This window comes from Phalaenopsis equestris, unplaced genomic scaffold (genome assembly GCF_001263595.1).
Source record: "Phalaenopsis equestris unplaced genomic scaffold, ASM126359v1 Scaffold000866, whole genome shotgun sequence".
NCBI lineage: Eukaryota > Viridiplantae > Streptophyta > Magnoliopsida > Asparagales > Orchidaceae > Phalaenopsis > Phalaenopsis equestris.
Genome location: NW_018165306.1, coordinates 10896 through 38425, shown reverse-complemented (window position 1 = coordinate 38425; position 27530 = coordinate 10896). Strand labels below are relative to the sequence as shown.

At 38.0% G+C, this 27530-nt stretch overlaps 1 protein-coding gene across 2 annotated transcripts in view; it reads right to left on the bottom strand.

Annotated features, from left to right (window-relative positions):
* Positions 1-18111, bottom strand: part of LOC110031913 (aminoacylase-1) — a 70735-nt gene extending 52624 nt beyond the window's left edge. For both annotated transcript variants that reach the window (XM_020735349.1, XM_020735350.1), the window contains exon 1: positions 17132-18111. In XM_020735349.1, the coding sequence (XP_020591008.1) occupies positions 17132-17995 (864 nt within the window). In that variant the 5' untranslated portion in view covers positions 17996-18111. The remainder of the gene's footprint in view (positions 1-17131) is intronic.
* Between the last annotated feature and the right edge of the window lie 9419 nt (positions 18112-27530).

Genomic DNA, 27530 nt, shown 5'->3' with positions numbered 1-27530 from the left:
CACTGGGAGCTCACGCAAGTGCACGTGTCGTATCAATAATGTTGGATTTTAGAGTCTGGAATGTCGATCCCAAATAGAACGAGGTGATTCCAAAATAGAAAAAGTTATAGCCTATCGATTTTGTTCTTAGCCTGGAATTTAGTTTGTGTTAAAGCCCTACGAAGTAATCCTAATGTATCTAAAGCAAGTATAACGTGAAAATCCTACATAACTAGGTTTTGGATTGATGAATATCAGGTTCTAAAGATACCCTCCCTGGCAATGATGTAATTAAAGTACAAGTATTGTAAAGTGCAAAGTGTAAATATGGAGGAACAACTCTCTTCTTTACCCTCTCCCAAGTGCATACAGAATATTGGTTAAAATGACTTTAATTCTTTAAATCCCGTTTTTAACCCGTCAAAAAATACTTTTATAATATTTGCATCTCCCTACAAAGCATATCAACTTATACCCCATCATTGAATGTGACTGAATGTGACTAACCTAGAAGATTATGATTCACAACACATTTTAACATTTTACTTGGCCATAATGAAAAGTAAATAAAGATCTAAAGGTTAATCATCACATTCAATAATTAAAAGTAATTTCACAACACTTAACATTCCTACACATCCTACCTAATCATCACAAGATAAGGTAAAGAAATCTACTCAAGAAGCATGAAAGAAACAACACATCAAGTCATTAAAACAAGAGAATTTACTACACAAATGTTTACTACAAAAATACAATAATAAAAACACAATAAACTATTTTCCTCTCCTTTACAATGACCTGAAGATGCTCCACCAGTGCTCCTCCTGACTCTTGACTGCTAATACTCAAGGATCTCCCTATCCTCTGCAATAGAAGGAGATACTACAGCAGGCTAACCAACTCACATCAATCCTCACCTTTTATCCCTTCAAGCACGCCTCTTTATCAATCCTACGTCCTACCTACATCAATCCTTCAACAACACCAATACATAGCATACATATAGACTCATAAACATCACCCCACGGCCTCCTAAACAACTCCCCACGACTCCCCATGTCAGGCTTCCCGAACTGCCAAAACTGCTCCAGGCAGGTGCTGGCACCGAGGCGCCCTCGGTTTGTCAGGATTAGCATAGGCACCTAAAAGCCCAAGGGTGCAACGCCTAGGCGCCAGTATCGCGATGCCTAAGCGCTAAGTGGGTGGCACCTAGGTGCCATCCTCTCGGTTGTCAGGGTTGAGACTGGCGCCTAGGCGCCACTCTCCTTGTGCTCCTTTTGTTTTATGTCTCCTCTATGTTTCCTTATTTCCAATACTTGTTATACCTACAAGAAAAACATCAAAATATATTTCTTTAAAATGCAATCTCATCCATAAAAATGTGCAAATAATAAGGAAATAATAGTATTTCGATCTACACATCACTTGGTTATCCATCAGCAAAAGATCAACCGACCATCCGACCATCTTTGGTTGGCCATCTTCTTAGGTATAATCGACTAGTAATCCTAAACCTACTGCCATGAATTAGTCGGTAGGCGACCCGACCACCCGCAACGTCTACACCTGAACCGTTACCAAAAGCACAGGTCGCACGGAATCTAGACGGAATCATCGATCAACAACATTTTAATCGACCGAAGGAGAAATCTGTCAGACAGAGAATCTAGAAACATCAAAGGATGCTAAAAGCGGTCACCCAATATGAAGAGTGAAAAACCCTGCAACCCCCTCATTAAAGCAAAGAACGAAATATAAGTTCTAACTTAGTGGCCCTCTATCTTCTATAAATAAAGTCTAACACTTATAATAGGGGTTTTTTTTTACCCCAAAAGATAGAATCATACGTCAGATGGAGCTACTCCCTCCTTCCCATACCTGTAACATCTCTTTTTGATACAAAAAATGGGTCATAGAGCCCGAGAATACCCCAGTTCGCCCCGATGGGGCAAATTTGTGTGAGATCTCTCTATCTCTCCTCTCTAGTCCCGTCTTCAATCCTTGGGTATGACTCATAGAACAGATTTGGATTCAACATTCTAAAAGGTGCAGTGAGCATGGATCATGCCGTCAACAGAATTAGAAGCAATACCAACGATGAGAAATACATCTCAAAGATACTCTTGACAGGAAACATGATGAGAATGCCCTTAATAGATTTGGAACAATGAGTGTTGTTTCCGGCGTTTTCTAGAAAGACTTCAACTATGGTGCGATTGCTGCAAAACAAACGGTTGATTCTTTATTGTTTAAATAACTGATTGAATGTATCATCATGCCATTTGAAATTCAACACGTCGCTCAGATGATTCATGACGGCTAGAGCCCTACCCGGTGAATGAAAGGTGCGTATGAGATTTGTCTCATCTTATAGCATGGATCTCCCTAACGCTTTCCCTAGGTCAAATTAAACACTCATGGAACTTAAGTCTGGGGAATAGCATCGACGACAACTCTGAGTGATCCAATCATACAAGTATCCTACAACACTCCCGCATCGAAAATTCATGGTTCTAAAGCTCGAGTCGGATACAATACTAGAGGCGGTTCCCTACCCAGTAGCGACAAACTCCGCAAAGGGTACGACGTAAATCGCCCTAGCGGAGAGTCTTGACAGCAATCTTCCTGTGAAGGCAGCGACAAGATTCGTCTAAGATCTGGCGAAAGGGGGAAACTCTAAGACTACGATATGTAAGGTGACAGACTTTGATATGTATAAGACACGAGCCAATCAATGAGACGGCCAATCCCAGCGCCAAGATCGCACGGCTGAGCCCAAATATGAAGACAGTCAGTCACAACGCCAAGATCGCCTAGCTGAGCCCAAATATGAAGACGGTCATTCGTGGCACCAGATTGCTCGAAATATAAAGATGATCAGTCGCACCGATCAATCGCGTCACAAAGATCACCCAGCTACGCTCAAATATAAAAATTGTCAGCTGAGGAGCCAAGATCACCCAGCCGAGCCTAAACATTAAAATGCTCGGCAGTGGCCCCAAGATTGCCCAGCCAATCAAAAGCATAAAAGCTATCGTCTGTGATGCCAATAGCATGTGGTCGGTCCCAAAGTCAACCTACAATGCCAAGCACAAAAAAAAGGTCTCAAAAAACTCAACTCGGTAACAGCCATGAAAGCAGTTATCTGCTCAGTAGCGACAAGCTCCACAAAGGGTAGAGCCTAAATAGACATCATAAAGTCCGGGTGATGGCCTTTGTTAAGGCAGCAATGACATTCGCCTAAGTCCCGGGGAAGGAGAAAACCAACCCAAGAAACAAATTCGAGCAAAAATAAAATGAGACTAGCAAGGTAAGACTTGAGTCGAGTCGCAACAACTCAAAAACTACAAACTTTCATGGAGTCTTGTTGACCTCATTTTGAGGTCATTACTCTTTTCCTTAGGATCGTAGGATCTAACTCTATGGGTTCCTATTGACTATCTTAGAAAACCAGTATTGGAATTCATCCTCTTTGAAATTTCAGCCACTTCTTATTTCTCTTGTGATGTCTCGCATTGATGATCTTAATCTCAAAACCATTCGCATTGATGATCTTAAAACCATCGTCATATGGTCGAGTGGTTAAGGACTATCATGTGAAGACTCAAGGAGAAGTTCTCAATAGGATCTCAAACCCAAGGAAAACCTCTTCAGATAAAAACCTCTTCAGGACTTTATCCACACACACACACACACAAAATGCACAAAATTCACGAAGTTGCACAAGATCAGACTAGAATTGAGCTTAAAGTATGAATGAAAATGCAAACTTCTCTGGACGACCTCCGATTATGAAATGGACTGAGTCAACGCATCTGGGACATCAATTTTAGCTAGAAAAGATACTCATATTGTCATAATTCCGCACACGAGCAAATTGCACGTAAATCTATGAATTTGTCAAAACGACCTGTGACGACGAAACGGACCACGCCAACGCGTCCGTAACGTCAGAATTACTTAAAAAGGATATACATTTTGTTATGCTGTGACGCACGAATAAAAAGGTACAAATCAAATTTTTATTTTTAAAATATTAAATACTTTTATATTTATATTATTACTTATAATATTAATTTTAATCCTAAACCCTATTTTACGTAAGCAAACGACGCTAACGCTTCTCTCTCGCGAGACCCGCGGCTCCTTTCCCGATCGCGACCCGAGCGGAGCCCTAGGTCGCACGCTCACCCCCGCTCCAGCCCCATGGCTCGCCTTCTCGATCCCCGCTCGACCGAGCGGCTCTCCAACGACGAAACTCCACATGGCCGACCCTTCCTTTCCCCTAGGCCGCCTGTTCTTTCTCCCTAAATGCTCCTCCTCCTCTCCCATCATCCCATTCGGCCACCATTGAGGCTGGTAGGTGGCTGCTCCTCTTTCTTTTGCCTATAAAACTCCACCTTGGGGAGGTCTTTAGGGTTGGCCGAAAATTAAAAAAATGAGGTGCTGCCATTTTTTTTTTCTGGTTGATTCATCCTGTGTGTGCTTGAAATATTTTTGGAGTTTTGTTTTCTCTTGAGTAAAGCTTGAGAGAGAGGAGAAGAGGTTGAAAATTTTGAGAGAAAAAGGGAAAGGATTTGGGGCATTATTGATCGAGAACATCTGTTGTTGTATTTCTCGAGGCTTTTCAGGAGATTTAGGCTTTTACATCAAAGTTCTTAAAAGATGTTTTTGCTGATTTGATTTTCTTAAGGTTGGTTCTTGAGTTTGCTTTGAATCTACATTAAAAGATATTCCTCTTCCTCTTTCTTTTTGCAAGCATTCAAAGAAGATATTTGGTTACCTTAATCTCATGCCTTGGTTTTGATATGTCATAATTTATAAGGATATATTTTGGCAATTTTGTTCTGATGATTTCTTGCCTAGCGATATAAGTAATCTTTCTAATCTCTGTCACTTGGGATTGCCTCCTAAATGCATTCTCTACTGCGCCTGGAATAAGGGTACTTTTGATGCAAGGTAAAGATTTGGGTGGCCTATTTGTGAAAATATAAAATATTGGGTTCTTCATTTGCAAAATCTGAAATCTATTGATTGTTAATTTACAAAATCTGAAATCTATTGGTTGTTTATTTGCAAAAATCTGAAATCTTTTAATGAATTATTTGCAAAATATGAAATGCATGATAAATGGAAGTTTGGAAGCTTTAGTTGTTGCTCTTCGATGATATTTGTCTATTTGGAACAAATGCTAGAAATGAAATGTTGAAACTCTTTATTATTGATATTCTTGTTCCAAGTAAATGATGGAATTCGTTTCAATGCTGAGACAGTTGGCGTTAGGAATCCATTTATACTTACTTGTTTTTTCTATTACATGTTCTTATTCGAAGCATATGCCAGGTGCAAGAAATTTTTGAGGCTTAAGGCTTCATGAAATCTGATTTTGATGGCCCTGTATTTGCCCCCTGTGCTGGGCTCGGTTTGCCCCTGTGCTGAGCTCGGTTTTGCCTCGAAATGGTTCATTTTTTTCCCCTTGTGCTAGGCTCAATTTTGTCTCGTGATGACTGGGTTTTAGTTACCTATTGGGTTAGGCCTTACTTTTTTTGGGTTGGCCCTATGTTGAAAATGTTTCGGGCTTGGTTTTATTTTGGCTTGGTTAGATGTTGTTTCCAGCACAATATATGATTTGGTTTTGGGCCCTAATGTAGCCTCGTTTTAATTTGAAAAATGGCTGAATTTTAATAATGATGGAGCCCTGTTTTTAATAAAATGTATGTCTCGGCTTAGGATTTGATGTTTGGGGCTTTGTTTTGTTGTTTCTTTGAGACCTTCTACGTTTGAAATGCATGAACAACTGAAATTTGGTTTCTAGGACCTTTTGTAGTTGCTTTGAGTCCTGGTTTTGCTCCTTACAATTGCTGCCTCTCTTTTCGAATCATATGATTGAAGGAATGTTGTCTTTCGAGAACTTTTAAAATTTATTTCAGGAAGATTTACTTTTGTTCCTGGTTTCTTCCTATGTTCGAAAAACCTGCAGATGGAAAAGATATGATTTTGAAGCTTTTTGGGCTTGCTTTGGGGCGTTGTGTTGCTTTTCTAGGCCTTTAGCCTTTCGGTTGTGAGCTTTCATGTGGGCTGGTGGTTTCCCTTTGTTGTCCCTGGTCGTGAGCCCTCTTCCGTGGCTCCTTTATGATGAATGTGGGCAGGTGTTTTCCCTTGGCTGTCCCTGGTCGTGAGCCTCCATGCCTTGGTTCTTTGATTCTCTGTTGCTTGCTCCTACCCGAGTGCACCTAACTGTGATTTCCCTTATATTGGGCTCGGTTTGCCCTTTTGGCTGCTACCCCTGCTTCAATAGGAGTCAGTAACTTCTCTACATGTTCCTGACTGTGAGCATTTCTTGTAGTATCCTTCTATTCTATTTAAATGTTTCCTGTTGCCTGAGTGATAAATATTTGGCTGAATGTGCTGTTTTGGGACTGAGTTGAGTCTTTTCTATTGTGTCTACTTGTGATCTTATTATAGTTTTAATTTGGGTTGGTGGTTGTACTTCTCTGTTGTCCCAAACCGTGAGCTTATGTTGGGACTTCGCTGTGCTCTTTCTCGACCCCACCCGTGAGCCTGTTGGAGGTTTATTCGGGCTCGTTTTGCCCTCTTGATTGCCCTGACCGTGAGCACTTATATTTTATTTTGGATAATATTGTACTTGTACAGTACGAGAGGCTTGTGGTTGAAATTGGAACTAGATAGTTTTATTGTTTACAAGATTTTAGGAATTATGAGAATGTCATTTGTGGATTATATTTCTTTGATTCAATTGGAAAATTTTGAAGGTTCTTAAAACTTCATTTTGGGAAAGTATGAAATTGGTATGAACTGGATCCATGAAAGGATTTGAAAATTTATGAAATTGTAATTCGGAAAGAGTTTGGAGGCTTGACATTAAAATTCAGATAACATAAATGTCACAGGCTTGGTTGTGTGAATATGTCGGTAGTGGTGGAGTTGTTTATACAATTATCATATTGATGCAGGCCCGTTTCGACCGTTTCGACCTGTTCGAAATAGGGGATACCCATCTTGGGTTGATCCATTTATAAAATTTGAGAAAATGATATCTTTCTTGGATTAGAAAATGATATCCTTCTTGGATTGATTCAATTCTTGGATTGATTCAAGGATATTGGGCCCTCCTTTTCAAATTTCTTCGTTATAAGTTTGAGGGTTGATTCACCCTTCGTCTTTTCGATCTTTTGGGTGGATCAGTTCCTCTTCTCTCTCATCTCCATTTTTATATTTTTTTTCCTTGCTTCTTGGTTCGTTTTTCAATGCTTATGTCTAATACATAAATGCTCATATATAGCATTTTGTTATATATAAAACAATCAAGCAAGGTCGCAAGTAGGTCGGTTTTGTTTTGGGGCTTAGGGCGCTGATGACAAAGGCACGTCAGTGGTAGAGCAAAATGATATTCCATCCTACGACAACAGGACCCAATCTTGGGACCTGATGAACCGTAGGATGATAATATCATTCACCAACACAAGACTAGCGAGAGACCCGTATCTTCTTAGGTTGTCGGCGATCCTACACCCGATGACGTGATCGACTCGTGGACAACTATATTTTTCAAAACTGATAAGAACAGACATGATAAGAACAGATACAATATTTATAAAAATATTTTCATTAGAAAATTGATACAACTTTGTTTTTGTATGCTTGAAATCCATGTGCATGCTAAAATATAAATTTTAAATGTGTTACAACTTGATTGTCCACTTGTTGATTACCGATGTCGGGTTAAAAAGTACCCTCCTAAGTTAGGTTTAGTAGGACACTCTTCTAGTTGAGTGGCAGGCTTTATACCTCCGGGTGGCTTCGACGTCCCTCGAGTACAAATATATTATATTTGAGCCTAGCCCTGACCCGAGTGCTTGCGGACCCCTCTTTTCGGATTTTTCGTATGTTTTATTGGAATTTTTGGGCAAAGCACTTGTGGTCCATTTTTCGTGATCTTCCTGAGATTTTGATAATTTTCTTGGATATGTGATTTCTCGATTTTCCCGAGTTTTTCCGTCGTGAGTCATTTGTCGATTTTTGCCGAGTTTTTCGTCGTAGGTCATTTGTCGATTTTCTCGAGTTTTCCAGGCAATGTTTCTTTTGTTTATACATTGTATACTAGGTCACTTAAAAGAGCAGCAGGTCTCCCAGATATACAGACTTGATTTACATTACAGCATTTTACTTCACAGCATATTGTACTGTTCTTTCTTTTCTATGTCGCACATTCTACTATTTTTTTCTTGTTATACTGCATGTTTTATTGTTCTGTTACACACTATACCTTAGTGTAGGAAAAACTCAACAATAAATATCAAACCCGAAGGTAATACGACAGGGAGCTTGGAGCGAACACCGTGCGCAGCACGACGAGGACACTCAGAAGAGCAACGTCAAAACAAGTTCACATTACTAAACACTTTCCTTAGTTTAAATAATAACTCATAGGATTTCGATGTGATTTGTCTAGCGCAGCGTAATTCCTCACATGTCACCTTTAGGCTTTTGCATAACTCTATTATGCAATTATAAGTCCTGACACTTTAGGATTCTGAGGTTACTGTACGGGAGGTTACTGTACGGTACGGTGTTTACTGTACGGTACGGTGTAAATCCTCCTATTTTTTTAGGTCATTTGCACGATCAGATATCATGTGAATGTATGTCCTAAATTCTAAAAAGAAATTGTAGGATAAAACATTAAATAACATTATTTCAAAAACATAAAGCCAAACAATAGGATAGTTGGGAGGTCAACAGGGTTCTCCCTGGATCTATGATATCCTCTACTCTTCGCTCTTTTAGATTCCGTAAAATAACTGTTCCTATTTGAGCCACTCCCGTTTGATTTTCCCGTGTCCAAACTTGGAAACCTAAGTTTTGAAATCTGAAAGGTAAAACCACTGATCTTAATCGAGAGTTTTCTTAAGTGACCTCGGTCATTTAAAATGTAGTTAACTATAGGGGTTTGCCTCTATAGGGAACTTGGAACCCAGGTAAAATAAATCTTATCTAATTTTTATATTAGATGAGGGAACTTGTCGGCCACACACATAAAAGTTTTTTTTTTTTTTGCAAGCCAAACGGATGTCACTTTTTAGTTTAGGTGGTGGAGTCTATTATTAAGTGGTATGTTTATCCTTCGGAATAGTGTATTACTTGTGGTATCGCGTTCAACCGTCTAAGCTATTTAATATGTGAGACTCGTTTGGTCTCATCTATTTTTTTATTAAAATATTACTTTCAAAAATCATATTTATATTAAAACTATTTTCATATTTACAAAAATTATCCTTTTCAAAAATAACGGCCGACAAGCCTCGATCACTCAACAAGCATACTACCGTGCAAACCCTCGCAAAGATAAGGCAAAAAATAAAAACCAAAAGGTACAAATGACAACCGAGCAGCTTCATTTCATTACAAAAGAAATATAAAATTTCTCTATTTACCGAATTTTTACATTTACAAAATTTTAACAAAAAATATTTTTGAAAAGAAAACATAAGCTTTAAGAAGCAGACTGAAAGGGCCGACTTCATCGGCATATTTTGGATCAACCAAACCCGACCGGACGAACCGAACGATCGCCGTCGGGCTACCAATCTGAAGTTGTTCATCCAAGAGCTTCTCCTGCCTAGGTTGGGACGGAAGCAACGCAAAGAACTTCTCCTCAGTCTTCACGGTTGTCATTTGCTCTTTCAAATTACGGCTTTCTTCGATGAGTAAAAATAATTCAGAAACCGAGGAAAGCTCCTCCACCGCTGCAAGCTTCTTCTTGGCTACCTCAGCCCACTTCTCAGCCTTTCTTGTCAGCACAGCTGAAACCCCGGCTTGTTTCGCAGCTGCGGCCCATGAAGTCTCGGCAGGGTCCAAGGCCATAGATTGAAGATGTGAGACCTCCCATGCCTTCAGGTAGTACCGGTTAGCCTAATACAAATCCGACTGCTCCAAATTCCGGAGAGACTTCCTGAATGCTTGCGACCAAATAACCTCCAAGAACGCGAAAATTTCATTCAGCATATGGGGACTTGTTGTATCGGTCGATGGCGGTAAACTAACAGTCGAAAGAATTCCAGATTTTCATCCCAAGTCCCTAAGAATTAACCTAGCCTGAAGGAGAGCCCTTTCTTTTCTTTGCGGGCAGAGGAGGTGGGGTGGTTAACTCTGCGGCTGGTTCTTTGCCTTCACAGTGCTAAGCCCAGAAGCTTTCTCCTCAGGATCAGTTTCAGATTCGGTCACCCTGGGGATCACAAGCCAACTGGCCTCGCCCCTGGCAGAAAGATCAATAACCGATGCTTCTTGACTAGGGGCGGTTGTTTTTCCACTCACTTCTCCGGGAGAACCTTTCTTATCTAGACCTTCCCCGGGTAACCCGAACGGTCCTCTAGTTTTCTCCTCAGGATCAGTTTCAGATTCGGTCCCCCAAGGAACTCACCTATTGGGCCTATTTTTTCGTCTATCACCTCAGTTAGTCTCCCTTCAGCTGTTGTTGCTCCCTAATAAATCTCATCCACCCTAGCTTCATCTTTCGCAGTCTTCTTGGTCAATCGAGCAACCACCTCCTTCGAACGCTGGACCTCCACAACATTTGAGGCGGCCCACAACTCCGCGGTCATTTAACCGGACACTCTTGAAAACAGGACTCAGTTCATGGTCGTCAGATCAATGTATTGAGAAACTAAGAGCAGTCAGCCCTCGATATCGGCCCCCTCGACCCAAGAGTAGTTGATGACCTTCCTCTTCTGAAAAAAGTCACCATATGGAGCTGTCCTAATGCCCCATGTAGATGTGACAATGAAGAACTTGTGTTTTCAATCTTTGACCTTGTTTTCCAAGCCGGCAAACTGGACTTATTCCTAATTGTACATAAACGCCTGATTCCACACAAAATGAGAACATATGACTAAACAGATCAGCAGACCATGAAATACCCTTTCGCCGGCAAAAGATGATATAGGTCATGATCACCGCCACAGAGTTTGGCTTGAGCAGGGATGACCTCGTACTAGCTAAGAATTGCTCGGAGCTCATGGCACAATGACAGCCGCAATCCATATAAAAACTAGTGTCGGCAGACCACCAAGTCATTCCCATATCCGATCACCCTTTCATCTGGAGGGGGTGGCCCGCAGCTTGATGGACGAATGAAAAATAAAAGTTTCTTCAATGAAAGCGATGTCTGGCAGTGGCAGATTGGAGCGTTAAGCCGCAGCCACCAGACTGAAGTTCTAAGGAGTCCTATTTGGAGCCATATGAACGTCGAAGAAATGAATGACAAAGAACCAAAGACACAAGGCGAATCAAAGAGTTAGAAAGGGAAGAACAGAAGGCGCACTCATCGGTCTCTCAACCCTAAATTATAGGATTATAACGGAAGACCAAACGTCGCTCACAAAAATCGAGAAAAATGACTTGTCAAGCACAAACATCGAGATTTGCAAAAACAAAATGTTTTATTTATCATCAAAATCATGATTACATATGGATTTAGTTCGATAGAAGATATTTCACAAGTTGATCGTCGGCCGCCTCGACCAGGACTAAAGCCCTCCTAACTAATCTCCTAAAGAACGTTTGACCACCAAGCTTAAATTTATTCATTTGGTTGGCCTCAGAATTGACCCTCAGAACAAATGTGTCCTACCGGAGTCAGCAATCTCTCAGTGAAGACCGACTGTTTCCTACGCAACTCCTCTAGCTTGGCATATAAGTCCCGGTCAGGCTAGAATCGCCTCCAACTCCTCTAGGAGACTTGATAAAGTCCTGAGGGAAGGCCAACATCCTTCAGAAGTTTCACCCCGAAACCTCATCGAGTTCAACCGGGCGATTGACCACATCTTCTTCACTAGCGATCAGTACATTGAGAGCCGGATTTGTCCAGGGGATCGGCTCACCACCACCAACGGCGGCTGGCAATCGCCCAGCGCGAGGATCCTCATCTATGAAAAGAAAAGTCATCAGTAAGCTTCAGGCTATTCAAAAAGAAAAAAGGAAAATAATTTACCCAAGATCCAATTCACTTCGGACCATGTTGTTTCTTCGAGGTCGCAAGATAAGAAATCATCTGCAACCCCTTCTAGCCAGACGAAGGGTCGTCTCCGCTGACTCGTTGAGCATCAACTAGAAGGAAAATATTTACAACATTTGACTGGGTTTATGCCTCAAATAAAGTTTTCATCGGCGGGTCGGTTACTAAGGCACCCTACTCCTTAACAGTCTTGGGTAACGTCTCCCCCAGAATACCATGAATCAGATCAGACGATTCTTGCACCCTCACTCTTTTGATCGGTTTTGGCCTCTTGGCCAATTTCTTCCTTGACAGCTCACCCTCGGATCGACGCGGACTGATTTCAAGAGCGGCTAGTATCCTAGTTTTATCAACAGGTTTTAGCGTGAAGTTGGATCTTTTCTCCATAACGAAACTACGAATGGCGAAAAAAGCCAACAAGAGAAACAAACTCGAGATGATGAAGTTGCCCCTCTAGCGCACTATATATAATAGTCATGAACATAGAAATCTAGGAAGTTTATTTATGATCTTAAATAAAGATTATTATAAGATTCGTATTATTTTAAAACTTTTTTGTCCTTCTCATAGCTATCACCATCAAGGAGCAAAAAAATTAGAGAACTTAATATATACAAAAAAAAAGACTGCACAGATCTTGAAGCAACTTGATATACTAAATCAAAAACTAAATGTTCGGTTAGAGAATTCATGGCCGACTGAGTGGCCAAAGGTCGATCGATCGAGGACTATCTTGGCCAGCCAATAGCAAGCATATATGTATGACAAAAAATATGAAGACCTATGATTCTTCAACCAATTAGCTAGAGGCCGACCTCCCAGTCGGCCGGCTGTCAGCAAAAGATCGACCGACCATCTCTGGCTAACCAACTTCTCAAATAATCGATCATTCATCTTAGACCTACTGCTAAGAATTAACAGGTCGGCCATCCAAACCCAACCACCCGACATCCAAACCTAAACTGTTATCAAAAGCACAGGTCGCCCGGAATCTTGACGAAATGATCGACCGATAACATCTTAATCGACCGAAGGACAAATCTGTCAGATGGAGAATCCAGAAACATCAAAGAATGATAAAAACGGTCACCCAATATGAAAAGATTGAAATATCCAGCAACCCCCTCATTAAAGCAGGGGTCGAAATGTAATTTTTATCTTAATGGCCCTCTATCTTTATATAAGTAGAGAGTCTAACACTTATAATGGGTTTTTTTTTTCTCCTTAAGATAGACTCATACTTCAGATATAGCTCCTCCCTCCTTCTCATCCCAGTGATCTCCATTTTTGATATATAAAATGGGTCATGAACCCGGGAATACCCCAATTAGTGTGTGTGATCTCTCTATCTCTCCTGTCTGATCCCGTCGTTCCAATCCTTAGGTATGACCCACTGGACAGATTTGAATTCAATATGATGTCTTCTTCATCAAATTTTGTTTTCTTGACCAGATGGACATCTTCTCCTTCCTCTTTGCAATATATCACAATGATCTAAAAGTGCTTGCAAGCGTCACCACCATAATTTGCTTACATGACACAAAAAGCATGGATCTTCTCAATAAGTTGATAATAAGAGGTTTTTGTTGTTGAAAGAGTCCAATGGTGATGGCAAACAAAGGTATGTGCTTTACATTGGCCCATAGATGCTATCAAGTGCGGAAATACACCAAATAACTCATAGCTCTAGCAGTGAAGACTATTTCATGATAGGAAATGCACTCTCTTGAAAAACAATGACATAAATTTTGTTGGAGTACTGAAATACAACATTTAATTAAGTGAATAGTGCATATACAATTTAATTATTTTTTAAGCCAATCGATTATATAAAGTTCGGTCTCTTTATCTATAAATTATTTAACTTTTTTGCTCAAGTTAAGTACTGAATTTTCTTATGATTGAACTTTCATAAGTGACGTTTATAGACAACATATGCTTCAAAGGATGACGTCTAAAGGGAGAGGTTTCGGATCAAAAGAGAAAATTCCCATAACTAATTAATGGCAACATTTCTCTCTATAGTGAATTGATTGGAAAGAAAGATGGTCTTAGAAGACATGCTCTTTCTATTTCATTAGTTTACTCGTCTATTATTCACAAGAAACTAGAAGCCCCAATGTGATAGCATATTTATTCGAGCATAAATAAGCCAACCAAATTAAAAATAATAAATATAAATTTTGTCGTATCAAGTCCACTGTTATCTAAGTTAGGCATGCCCAAACCTGATAGTATTATGTTTATTTGGAGTGGCACCATATTAGGAGTTTAGGACCAGGCCAGTTAATTTGATAGCCCTAAGCATTAATCGTAAAAGGTCATACGGGAAATTGTTGTTATGCAAGTGAGGTTGTTGTGTAACAGTGCAAGCAGGGTAACAATATAGTTCTTTATGGAAACAACAAAGGTGTAAAAATGATTACAGCACAAATCTAAAGAAATATGATAAAGTTTAATGAAAGGTTGTAATGCAATGCTTAAGGCTTTGATGAGTACAACATAAATGAGCTCATGATGTAGGCTAGAGGGAAATTATTATTGTACAAATGATGTTGCAACACATTTCCTAATGCAACAATGGCTACAACACAAGTATGGATCTTTCCAAAGATTTGAGGAAAACAATTGCAGAGCAAGCAAGGTTTTATAGAGGTCTTAAGCATCATATGTATTCAGTAGGTGAGTGATGCTATTGAGACCACAAATTCGACTATTATAAATAGAGAAGTGTGGTCCTATTTCTATTTTTCATGAGTTATGTCTATGTGGCCATCCTTGAAAATTCAATTTTTTTTATTACAATGAACAATACCATGATGAGATAGGAGCAACTTCTAATCCTCAAGTGTCCACATGCAAAGTTCATGTTACCATGTTTGGTAGCTCAACATGGCTATTAAGAAGACAACTAACATATGAGAAGAGGATTGTCACTTATTCTTTTGGTGTTCGTATGCGAGGCTTAAGCCACCATGCTTGCTAGTCCAACACGACTATTATTATGATAGATGAAGTAGTGAGAGAAGAACAGTGTTTGATGTACATGTGTGTGGACAATAATCATGTTGTTGTGTTGATATGTCGAGACTAATTTTGTAGTGCTATTATAATAAAGATATTGACCTTGGGCTAACCCATCTGTCTGCAGGACAACAAATGATAATCCAATTATGTTGGTTTGACAATGAACATTGTAGAAAATGTTGAAGAGTAGTGAGCTGGATACACCATGTCATGGATCTTAATGACACTATTGCATTGGTGATGATGGACAAAAATTTGGATTATTAGATTGAGATAATATATTTGAATAATTCACGCTCAAACCTTGGGTTGCCAGAAAATGACAATGTCCTTTCATTTTTATACGAAAATGTTCCTCTTCAAGATGATCCATTTGTTGCATATAGCTCACTACATAATAGTTTTAGGAGATATCAACAGCTCAAAGTTGAAAGCTTTATAGTCAATTTGTATAATAATGAGCATATATTGGCTCAATTGGATAATATCGACATGTCGCTCGTGGTGAACTTGACTAAGAGCCGATTAACGAGGTCCCTCAACTAACTTAAGTGGTGACAACATAATATTTATTGTCAGCTTCTTCTTTAAGCGAACAAGTCAGAGCGGTCAGCCAAAGTAAGATCAAATTAGGCTGATCTAATTTGGGTTAGATCAATTTGCTTTAAACCACATCCCAAGTTCTAAATCTTACAATCTTGGCATCAAAATGTAATGATATTTGTGCCATTTCAAGCTCATTGATTTCTAATCTAAATTTTATTAGAAATTGGAAATCACTTCTTTGTACATCACCTGGGGATTCATGAGTTATGTTGAAAATCATGTGATCATATATGAATTTTCACAATCACAATGGTGGTCTCACCAATTAAAATAAGATATCACACAAATACTTTCTATATTATTCAAACTTTTCACTTTTTCAAGTGAGATCATACGAAATTCTGGCAGCAATTTATTATTTATGACAGCCATAAATCTAATAAAATTAGATAGAGGTTTCATTAGTTTTATAAGATATGTTGGGAAGGATGCGACCTGTGTGGTTCGCCATGGATCATTAAAATGTTATATTTCAGAGTAATTGAATGACATAAATTGTTAGAATGATAAGTAATAATGCATATGAACTTGATTTCTTTAAGGATATCAGAAGTTCCATAGTATTCAATATAGCAAATTTGACATTATAACATAAAAATGTTTTCGATAATATTGCTAATGTTTTATTATTGTAATTTGCCTATTGACAAGAAGGTAATACTCCTAAATACATCTTCATTGATGATCTTCTCGTTATGAAGCGAATGAGTGAGGTTGCATACTTGCTAGTAAGCCTATGAGTTCAATAGTACATGGTGAGATCTCACCCCATACAAGAATCATAGATGACTTAGTCAATGTATAGAGGTCTTGCCCTCATCTACAACTTATATATTAGAAATTCATTTGATGGCATCTACTTCTTTGAAGTCTGAAAGGTTACTGCAGGAGACATTTTGTTATTTAGTTTCGTATAAATTGTGAATTTAGTTTATATGTAAGCAAGATTCACTTTTATGTACTTTTCTAGTTTAATGGATTTCAAGCTCATTTGGCCTCTAATATGACATTTAAATCAAAATAATACATCAAGTTGACTTCATAAACTGACTCAGAACTCATACATTGTGTTGAAAATCATGCTGGTCAGATAGAGATTTTCACAATCCCAATAGGGATCCCACAAACTAACATGAAATCTGAACCAATTATTTCTCCATTATTTTAAGTTTTCATTAATTCAAATATTATTCAATTTTTTTGCATTTTCAAAAGAGACCTCGCCCAAGTTACCTTCTTTTCTCTATAAGAGCTCTTAAGACACAACTAGCTAAAAATTCCTGTAAACTACAACAGCTCACAACAGCTAGAATGAGAAAAGTTCTTTTAACAATTTGGAAAAATATGCATAAAAGAAGCGCCTTATCAATTATAGCTCAAAAAATTAATCAACAAACCGTGAAGCAAAGCATTTTCTGAAAAGAGTAGGTCGCCAACAGTTCCTTTCCATAACGTAAAATGATGGAAGAAGATAAATAATACCGTTCGGGAGGTGGAAGATGGGGTCCCGGCTTTAAGAAAAACCATGTTAACCGACACCACCTCCCCTTCAGCCTTCCTCCCAGCCTTAACTAGATCAAACTGCGATGCTCTGAACTTTCTAATCACTTCCAAGCTCTTAGCCAAATTCTCCATCGCACTCCCATCATACATCAGAGCCCCATGCCCTGGTGCCCCTCTGGCCTTAATCGTCATCCACCAGGGGCTCCTCTCTGCGTAGAAAACCCTATAATCCTCACTCGGCGAGGCTAACCCCTCATCGAACACCACCCCAACATTCAGAGAACGAAACTTCTCAGATTTGGCAAAGGCTTCGGCCCCTTCATGACCGCCGATCTCCTCATCGGGCACGAAGGAGACGTAGATGGTCCTATCAGGGGTAAACCCCTTGGCTTTCAAGTGGCGGATCGCTTCTATGTATTGGAGGCCAACGCACTTCATGTCCTGAGAGCCTCGAGCAAAGATTTTTCCATCCGAATCGGTGGATGCAGAGAAGGGAGGATAACGCCACTTGTGGGGTTCAGCGGGGACGACGTCGGTGTGGGAATTGAGGAGGAGGGAGGGGAGGGAGGGGAGACGGCCAGGCCAAGAGAGAAGAACGAGGGGCTTTCCTGCAGCAAACTCCACAGTTTCGGCATGGAGGCCGATGGAGGCTGATTGGGCGAGAAGAAAACGGGCTGAAGTGTCGTAGTCCGGCGACGGGTGGGCGGTGTTGATGCGAAGGTATTCTTGGAAGCGGGCAATGATTGCATCGGCATCATCGTCAATGACCGAAGCGACGGCAGATGCCGGCGTGAGGAGGAAGAGGATTAAGAGCAGGAAGAGCAGCATTCTGTTCCCATTCATTTTGATTTTTCTGAGGCGGTGTGGCTGCAACCTGAAATTACGTTAATGAGCTGGAGAGTTAGCAAAGGGTGCATTTGGGGAAACGAAGGCTGTGGGTGGAGTTCGAGACGGCGCTATCCAAAGTGTAACGGGCCTTTTCAAAAAACCTCTTATTTAGTAGATTGAGGATCCCTTTGAGTAGAAAATTTATCAGATTTGTTTGGGTAAATTATGTCTTGACAACTTATATGTTTTTAAAATGTTGAAAGCAGCATTTTTATAATGCACTTATCTAGGTGTGGTGGTAGCTTTCGGTTGCGGTCTAACTTTTTCAAAAAAAATAAAAATTTGTAGTAGTCACCACACCTAGCTTATCGGCATATTATTTTTATTCAGCTAATCAGCAAATTATTCAATAAGTTGGGGTTTGTTTGAGGCAGCTGTTGATTATTTATAATCTACTGGTAAGCAGATTATTTTGATAATCTGATAATCTGCAGATTATCAGAATAATTTGACTTGCTGTTTGGGGCGGCTTATTCAGAATAGTTTATTGGTGGTTATGGTTGTATAAATGACATTCCTAGTCTTGTCTAATAATTTGTCTTGCTGTTTGGGGCGGCTTATTCTGAATAGTTTATTGGTGGTTATGGTTGTATAAATGACATTACTAGTCTTGTCTAGTAAAACTATTTGAGACAGCTTATTCAGAATAGCTTATTGGTAATACAGAAGCATATAGTGCAGAAGCATACAATCATCACAGATCAGTTACAAAAGATGACATACAGTTCTCACACTCTCGTATTAAAATATTTAATTTCAAACTCTGGCTCGTCTGTCCTCAGCTGCTCTATCAACATGGGAAAACATCGGATTCCCATGACTGTTGGCAATGTAATATGTGAGACTGTCAGCCCACCGGAAGTAGCTGCAACGAGCTAAAACACCATTGACACAACCGTAGAACTGTCTCCCAAAGCTATGAGACTGACGCGACGTGAACAACGGAGACGGTAGTCCACAATAACACAAAATACATTTATCTGTAATTGATATCCTAGAAGTCGTGTTTGTATAACAGCAAAAAAAAACAAAAAAAAACGATAGTGTGAGAACTGTATGTCATCTTTTGTAACTGATCTGTGATGATTGTATGCTTCTGCACTATATGCTTCTGTATTACCAATAAGCTATTCTGAATAAGCTGTCCCAAATAGTTTTACTAGACAAGACTAGTAATGTCATTTATACAACCATAACCACCAATAAACTATTCTGAATAAGCCGCCCCAAACAGCAAGTCAAATTATTCTGATAATCTGCAGATTATCAGATTATCAAAATAATCTGCTTACCAGTAGATTATAAATAATCAACAGCTGCCTCAAACAAACCCCAACTTATTGAATAATTTGCTGATTAGCTGAATAAAAATAATATGCCGATAAGCTAGGTGTGGTGACTACTACAAATTTTTATTTTTTTTGAAAAAGTTAGACCGCAACCGAAAGCTACCACCACACCTAGATAAGTGCATTATAAAAATGCTGCTTTCAACATTTTAAAAACATATAAGTTGTCAAGACATAATTTACCCAAACAAATCTGATAAATTTTCTACTCAAAGGGATCCTCAATCTACTAAATAAGAGGTTTTTTGAAAAGGCCCGTTACACTTTGGATAGCGCCGTCTCGAACTCCACCCACAGCCTTCGTTTCCCCAAATGCACCCTTTGCTAACTCTCCAGCTCATTAACGTAATTTCAGGTTGCAGCCACACCGCCTCAGAAAAATCAAAATGAATGGGAACAGAATGCTGCTCTTCCTGCTCTTAATCCTCTTCCTCCTCACGCCGGCATCTGCCGTCGCTTCGGTCATTGACGATGATGCCGATGCAATCATTGCCCGCTTCCAAGAATACCTTCGCATCAACACCGCCCACCCGTCGCCGGACTACGACACTTCAGCCCGTTTTCTTCTCGCCCAATCAGCCTCCATCGGCCTCCATGCCGAAACTGTGGAGTTTGCTGCAGGAAAGCCCCTCGTTCTTCTCTCTTGGCCTGGCCGTCTCCCCTCCCTCCCCTCCCTCCTCCTCAATTCCCACACCGACGTCGTCCCCGCTGAACCCCACAAGTGGCGTTATCCTCCCTTCTCTGCATCCACCGATTCGGATGGAAAAATCTTTGCTCGAGGCTCTCAGGTACAACTACAATGTGATAATATTAAAATATTTTAATAATAAAAAAAGGATAAAGACAAGTACAACTACAATGAGAAATATTAAAATATTTAATTTCAAACTCTGGCTCGTCTGTCCTCAGCTGCTCTATCAACATGGGAAAACATCGGATTCCCATGACTGTTGGCAATGTAATATGTGAGACTGTCAGCCCACCGGAAGTAGCTGCAACGAGCTAAAACACCATTGACACAACCGTAGAACTGTCTCCCAAAGCTATGAGACTGACGCGACGTGAACAACGGAGACGGTAGTCCACAATAACACAAAATACATTTATCTGTAATTGATATCCTAGAAGTCGTGTTTGTATAACAGCAAAAAAAAACAAAAAAAAACGATAGTGTGAGAACTGTATGTCATCTTTTGTAACGTGTTTGTTAAACAACAAAAAAAAATAAAAAAAAAAACGAATGTCAGAACTTATCCAAAAAAAAACACATAAAAATTGATCAACATATATACGAAGAAAAGAAAGACTTGTTGGATTAGCTGTCATATATAGCATCTGCTATAGACTCCCTTAGAGCAGCCATCTCAGCCACACCCTCCGCGTCATGAACTTCAAATTCATTAAATTCATTATCATCCTGAGGAACTGAAGGCCCAATCATGATTTCTGATGGTTCTTCATAGACAGTCAACTCTTCGTCACCAGTCATACTAAAGTCTGTATCTGAACGTGGAGGGTGTCGCCTTATGAAGTTATGAAGTGTCATTGTTGCCACCACAATATGCACCTGCTTTTGAAATGGATATGACAGCATATCACGTAGGATGACCCATTTCTTCTTCCAAACCCCAAACATTCTTTCAATTACCCCACGTAAAGAGGAGTGGCATTTGTTAAACATTTCTTTCGTACCACGAATAGTGCCACTTGCTCGCTCAAAATCAGAAATATGATACATAGTGTCTGGATATGGCTTCATCAAGGCCCTCTGCATAGGGTATTCAGCATCAACCAAATAGTATTTTCATGTTATGGAAGATATTGTTATTTGCAATAAATACCTATAACTTGGAATTATATAAATCAAAACATACCTAAAGGCGGATGAGGAAAACCCTGTGATCTATTCCTCGTAGCATAGGTGAAACTTCGACTATCATGTGCACTCCCTTCCCAACCCGCCATAACATATGTGAAACACATGTTGAAGTCACATACCGCCATGAAATATTGAGTAGTCAAACTACTTCGACCAATGTAAGCCACCTTGTCCTGACTAGGTATTCGAGTATCAACGTGAGTACCGTCAATTGCACCTATGCAGTTCTATTTTAGAAGGTTAGAAAATATTTATATGTTGTTATGAAAGTAAATAAAAGAATGGTTACCTTAAAGTAAGGCATGTAACAGGGATCAACTGCGATTTGTCCTGGAGTATTAGCAAATGATGGATCCTCTGGCCTGATGATTTTAGCGGCTAAGCTAACAAGTGTTTGTATGCCTTTGGAAAATGGAAAAATAACGACTTATTGTCTCCGATAAATGCTGAAATCTCTCCATAGCACCCCTAATTGATTCATTATGTGACAAAATATATAACGTTATAGCCAATACCTCCCTTCTCGTCGTTCTCGAAGAACCTTGGTGTCCGTGATTGAGGGATAACTCATGCAAGAGATCCATAAAGATTGGTATTGTCATTCAAAATATGTTACTAAACCTAATAGGATGTCCAGAAAGCATTTCGCCAACCCATTTATCCCCAACAAAGCTGAAGGTCATTCGGGGTATACGAACACTGCTTGATCGGTAATACTCCAGCAGTAATATGATAATAACTGCAACCCATGTCATTCTCTTACGACGTTCATTTTCTGGATCCATCCTAAAGGAAGAAAGAGCTTGGTTATTTCATTAATAATTAATCAATACAGCGAGCAAGAAATAAATAATGAGAACTCTCAGCTAGTAAGAAAAAAAATGTAGAGCTCTACTAATATGCATTCAGGAATCAAGTAAAAGTACATTTTAAAAAAGAAACACAACTCCAAATAACAAATGAGTTCAAAATTTGAAGAGTACATAATACATTTCTTGAAAACACATAAAAACTCAATCATTTACAATAACACGTAAATATTTGACTCGCAATTCTGGTTCCATTGCTATAAATAAGTGCATATAAATATGTGCCTACGTGTTGGATCCTCAAGTTTTTTCATACATATTGCATGAAAGTGCTTATCCACTACAACTTCAGGGATGGTTTTCAAAGCACGAAGACAATCGAAGATAGTGCTATCAGGTTGTGGAGCAGGTGGTGGTGCTCCAAAAGCATCTATGAGTCTATCAAATGAATTTTTCACAAAAGTATCATTTTCTTTCTTTCTTCTTCCTAGCCTGGACCTCTGCATCTGTGAGCTAGATTCTCCCATCTCCCTCTGGTTAACACTGTGTATTTCTTCTTTAACTGCCACAGGCTCTGGTGGAATATCATTGGGTATTCCTGCAAACCCCGTCTTACAAGGGCTAAATGCATGCTTTCCCGTTGCCATAACCCCCTTGAACATTATGTCAAGTTTCTCTTCAAGATCTGGGTCAATTCCGCTCTACTTGTAGTTTTTTGCTGTCGGCATTGCCTATAACATTACAATGAGGGGAGTTTAGTGGGATAATTGTTTAAAATGAAAATATTTGTAATTAACAAAAAAAAATGACCATTTTACCTCTAATTTCTTGGCCCACCATTCATCTGGAGCATCAATTGACCGTTTGATTGGATGTCAGCCCAACCCCGTGGATCCACGTTTCAGCTCCTTCAATTGATCCCATTTTGTTTTAAACTTTAGCCTGTCATAATCCCTTCCAGTTAATTGCTTAAACCTTTTAGATATATTATGCCAACCTTCGTTGTTGAAATAGGTGGTTGGCCTATTCCCGATCTCAATCTCGGTGATGCAGAGGTTGTAGAAAACATCTGTAACTTCCTTATCCCATATCGTTGAGGGACCACCTTCACTTGTCTTAGACATTGTGGAACTATATGAAGAATTGCATATTGTGTAAAGAAATTCATTTTGTAACTAAACATTCATAGGCAAATTATCCAAATGCACCAACAAGAGAAGAAACACATAGACATCTTTAAAAAAGTAAAACTACATCCACAAAATGAGCATACATCCACAACAGATCCAACTGAAGTAACAGGTAAATCTCCAAATGAACGAACAACAGTGTTGAAATTTGCTCACAGCAAAAAAATAAAAAATAATAACACAAAGGAATTATGTGGTTCGGTCAAATACCTACATCCACAGTAAGGCATCGAACATGTTTTATTATGAAATTGTGTAAGGTTATATAACTATGCTTCTCAATGGAGAACACTACGACTAAAGTACATGTCTAACAATAAAGCAATAGACATCTTTCATATACATAGCAATGGTTCTCGATACACATCTTATATTTGATACAAATGGTGTGAAAATAAAGCAATACACATCAAATTTGATATAAACCTTTTCATATATGTCGTGGAACCCAATTCCACCGGAAGCAGCTGCCGAAAAAGCTCTAAAATATAAGCATTGTACCTCTTTATCTAAAATATTAGGAAATGTCGAAATATCTCTAAAGACATAAACCTTCTCATATGAGCATTGTATCTCCTCTCATAGGAAATGCCTAAAATATATAATAATTGAATCTCTAAAGACCAATACAACATATAAGCATTGTATCTCCTCTCTACCCTCAGCATTAAAGGAAGCCCCTAAACCCCATCAACAATGATATATCATCTAACTAAAGAGTGGATCCGTATTTTCACATTCAAACAAATGCCCCTAAACCTCATAACTGAGCAACATTCAAACAAATGCCCCATAATATATCATCGAACTAAAGAATGAATGTACGTAAATGCATTTCAAATAAATTCCACAATGAATTTATAATATTCTGCTAACAGTGATCAGTTGTAATCAGGAACAGGAAAGTTTCTTCTCTGCACATAAGAAGAATTCAAAATTTTCCATCCGTTGCAATCAGAAATAGACCCTAAGCATTCCAAACACTCTTGAGTAATTTTTCAATTCCAACATATCCAAACATAAAGTTTTAACACAGGAATAGGAATAAGAAAATTCTCCAAATGACATCCTAACGCATATAAGCACGTTCCAACATTTTGAATTAGTTGATTTCCCACATTTCAAACTAAAGTTTTCATACAGGAACAGGGACGGGAAGAACAATATAACAGGTGCACAGGTGATAACAGGTGCAGTGGAACACAGATCCAATGCATTCAAGGGATTTGCTCGTCTGTCATTCTTGTGATGTTACCAAAAAACAAAATTGTAGAAAACCCTCATATCCATTTTCATCAATGCATTCTCAAATAATCCAGCAAAGGCATTCTCAAGAAAACTAAATCTTGCAAAAAAAGTTAAGACAATTGAATTTAGCCACATAAAACTAACTAGAGAAGATCGAGTCATAAAACCAACCAGAAAGCATAGCTGCACATAGATCTCACCAGAAGAATCAATGTTTACCAAGGAGAAGATCGGGAAAGGAGATGGTGAGGGAGGGCGCGAGAGAGATTTCGCATGGGCACGGGAGGAATTCAAGCCCTAAACACCAGTCGCGAACGTCGAATGCACAGGGAGCCCCGTGTGCAATCTGTAGAAGGAAATAATATATTCGCTTTTCATCATTTTGGTAACGCGGAGTCGAACGTCCTATCCAAACACCACAATGGCGTTTTCAAAACACCACCGCACCAAAATAAGCTACCCCAAACGGGCCCTTAGGGTTTGTTTGGGGAAGCTGTAGTTTGTTTGGGGATCTGTTGATAAACTGATTAAAAATAATCTGTCGATAAGCTAGGTGCGGTGTTCTAATAAGTTAGAGAGCGTTCACTTGCAATTACGATATAAGTTCAATATCTGAGATATTCAAATTTATCAAATTTAAATTTTATTAAATCTGAACTAATATTTAGTTTGATTAAAATTAAATTTAATTAAATTTATTTCATTTGTTTGACATAAATCTCTATGAAGTATTTTTTTCCTAAACAAAATTGATTAATCCAACTAATAATTAGATTTATTAAATCCATATTTATTTCACATAGCAAAAAGAATAAACAAAAACTGGATTTAACCTAATGTCAATTTTTTTCTAACCTATTTAAGACATTTGGCTAGATTTATGCTAAACCCATACATAAATCTTGGTTGGCAGGGTACTATTAATAAAATTTTATTCATGAATTAACTTAAATCCAGTTAAACATAAAAAATATGAAAATTAAATCCAATGTTCTGTGATTTAATTTAAAGTCAGAGCCCAGTTTTATACTCAGAAATCCTCTACATGTTAGTTTTTATTTTTATGCATTTACTATTTTCTTTTACCAACTAAATTTTGTACTATTACATTTTTAAATTACTTCAAAATTTAAGTTTGGGAGAAATAAAAATTTATTTTTAAAAAAGAATTAAACTAAATTTTATTTATTCTCAATTAAATATTTTTTTAAAATTAATTTAACATGACCTAGGATATTAAGATTTAACTTTAAATGACTTTACATAGGTTTATGAATATTATGATAAATTTAGGTAAAAGTTTTTAATAATGAAGGTCAATTTTTAAGTTAAAGATGTTTGGTACGTTAAGATAAGACTATGTTTTTCTATTTTAAGTAAATAAAATTGTATTTTTGAAATATTAAGAATTTTAGAGTTTTATGTAAGAAGAATAGAATGAAACCTTATGAAAAATCATAAACTAATATGAATTTATAAAGTGAAGAAAGGTAAAAAGTGTTGAATTTAAGAAGAGAATAGTGAAGTTCAAAATTATTAAAGGTTATTCAGATATAGTTATTCAGATATAGTAATCCTCAAATCCTCAATTGAAAAAGAAAGAAAAGAAAGGATTGAAAAGATCTTGAATAAAATTAAGTAAATGAAGATTTTTCTAAATATTTTCTTAATGTATAAATTTCTCAATTACACGAAATCTATAAATATATGTTATATATTCCAATCAAAAAGATATAAACAAAATAAACAACGATAAATATGGGGCATGGTTTAATGTCATTAGTCCGATATTCCTAGTCTTTATTCTTGGTGACCCAACATTACAGTATCTTTAAAAAATGGTATATGACCATCAAAATCCTAGTCTTTATTCTTGGTGACCCAACATTACAGTACCTTTAAAAAATGGTATATGACCATCAAAATATGGTTTCAATCTGTGTCAATTCACTTTAAATATCCTTCCGAACTTGGGATCTTCGATATTAACCACTCCATTTTTACAATTTTGAATGACCCTTTTCATCTAAACTTCAATTTTCTAGGAAATAATTTCAATCTTGTATTGTGTAATAAAACTTCTTATCAAGGCTTAAATTCTTTTTTTATTATCATCCAATCATGTCATTCTTTCATTCTTTCCTTATAAATTCTAACATTATTGTCAGACTCATTCCTAATTTCTTAAAGCACATTTAATTGCAATAATCTTTTCTCACTAGCATCTTCCAAATTGAAATTGAATTTCTTAATAGCCCAATAAGCTTTATGCTCCAATTGTACTAGTAAGTGATAAGTCTTTCAAAAAATTAATCTATACGGGGATATTCCTATAAGTGTCTTATAAGCAGTCTTGTATGCCCATAATGTAGTATATAATCTAACAAACCAATCCAATTTATTAGAATTTACACTTTTTTCCAAAATTCTTTTAATTTACTTATGTTAAATCACTAGTCTGGGGATGATAAGCAGTTACAATTTTATGCATTATATTATATTTTTTTCACCAATCTTGTAATTGTTGCATTCCTCTTGTAATTTGTAATTGTTGCATTCCTAAAATGAGATCCTCTATCAGTAATGATTACTCGTAGCATTCTATATCTTGTAAAAATATTTTTAATTAAAATTTTTAAAACACTCTAAGGATGACATCGTGGTAAAGCAATTGCTTCAATCCATTTTGAAACATAATCCACTACAATCAATATATACACTATATACCAATATATACACATTTCCAAATGAAGGTATAAATGGTCTCATAAAGTCCAATCCCCATGCATCAAAATTTCAATTTCCAAATAAAAATTTAGAGGCATTTCATTTTTTTTTCAAATATTATCTACTCTCTAACACCAATCACATGTTTATATATATATATATATATATTAACATCTCTAAATCAAGTAGGCCAATAAAATCCCGATTGCCAAATTTTATGAACATTTCTATCATTCTCGAAATGACCTCCAAATTCAGAATCATGACATTTTTGGATAATTTCTTGAA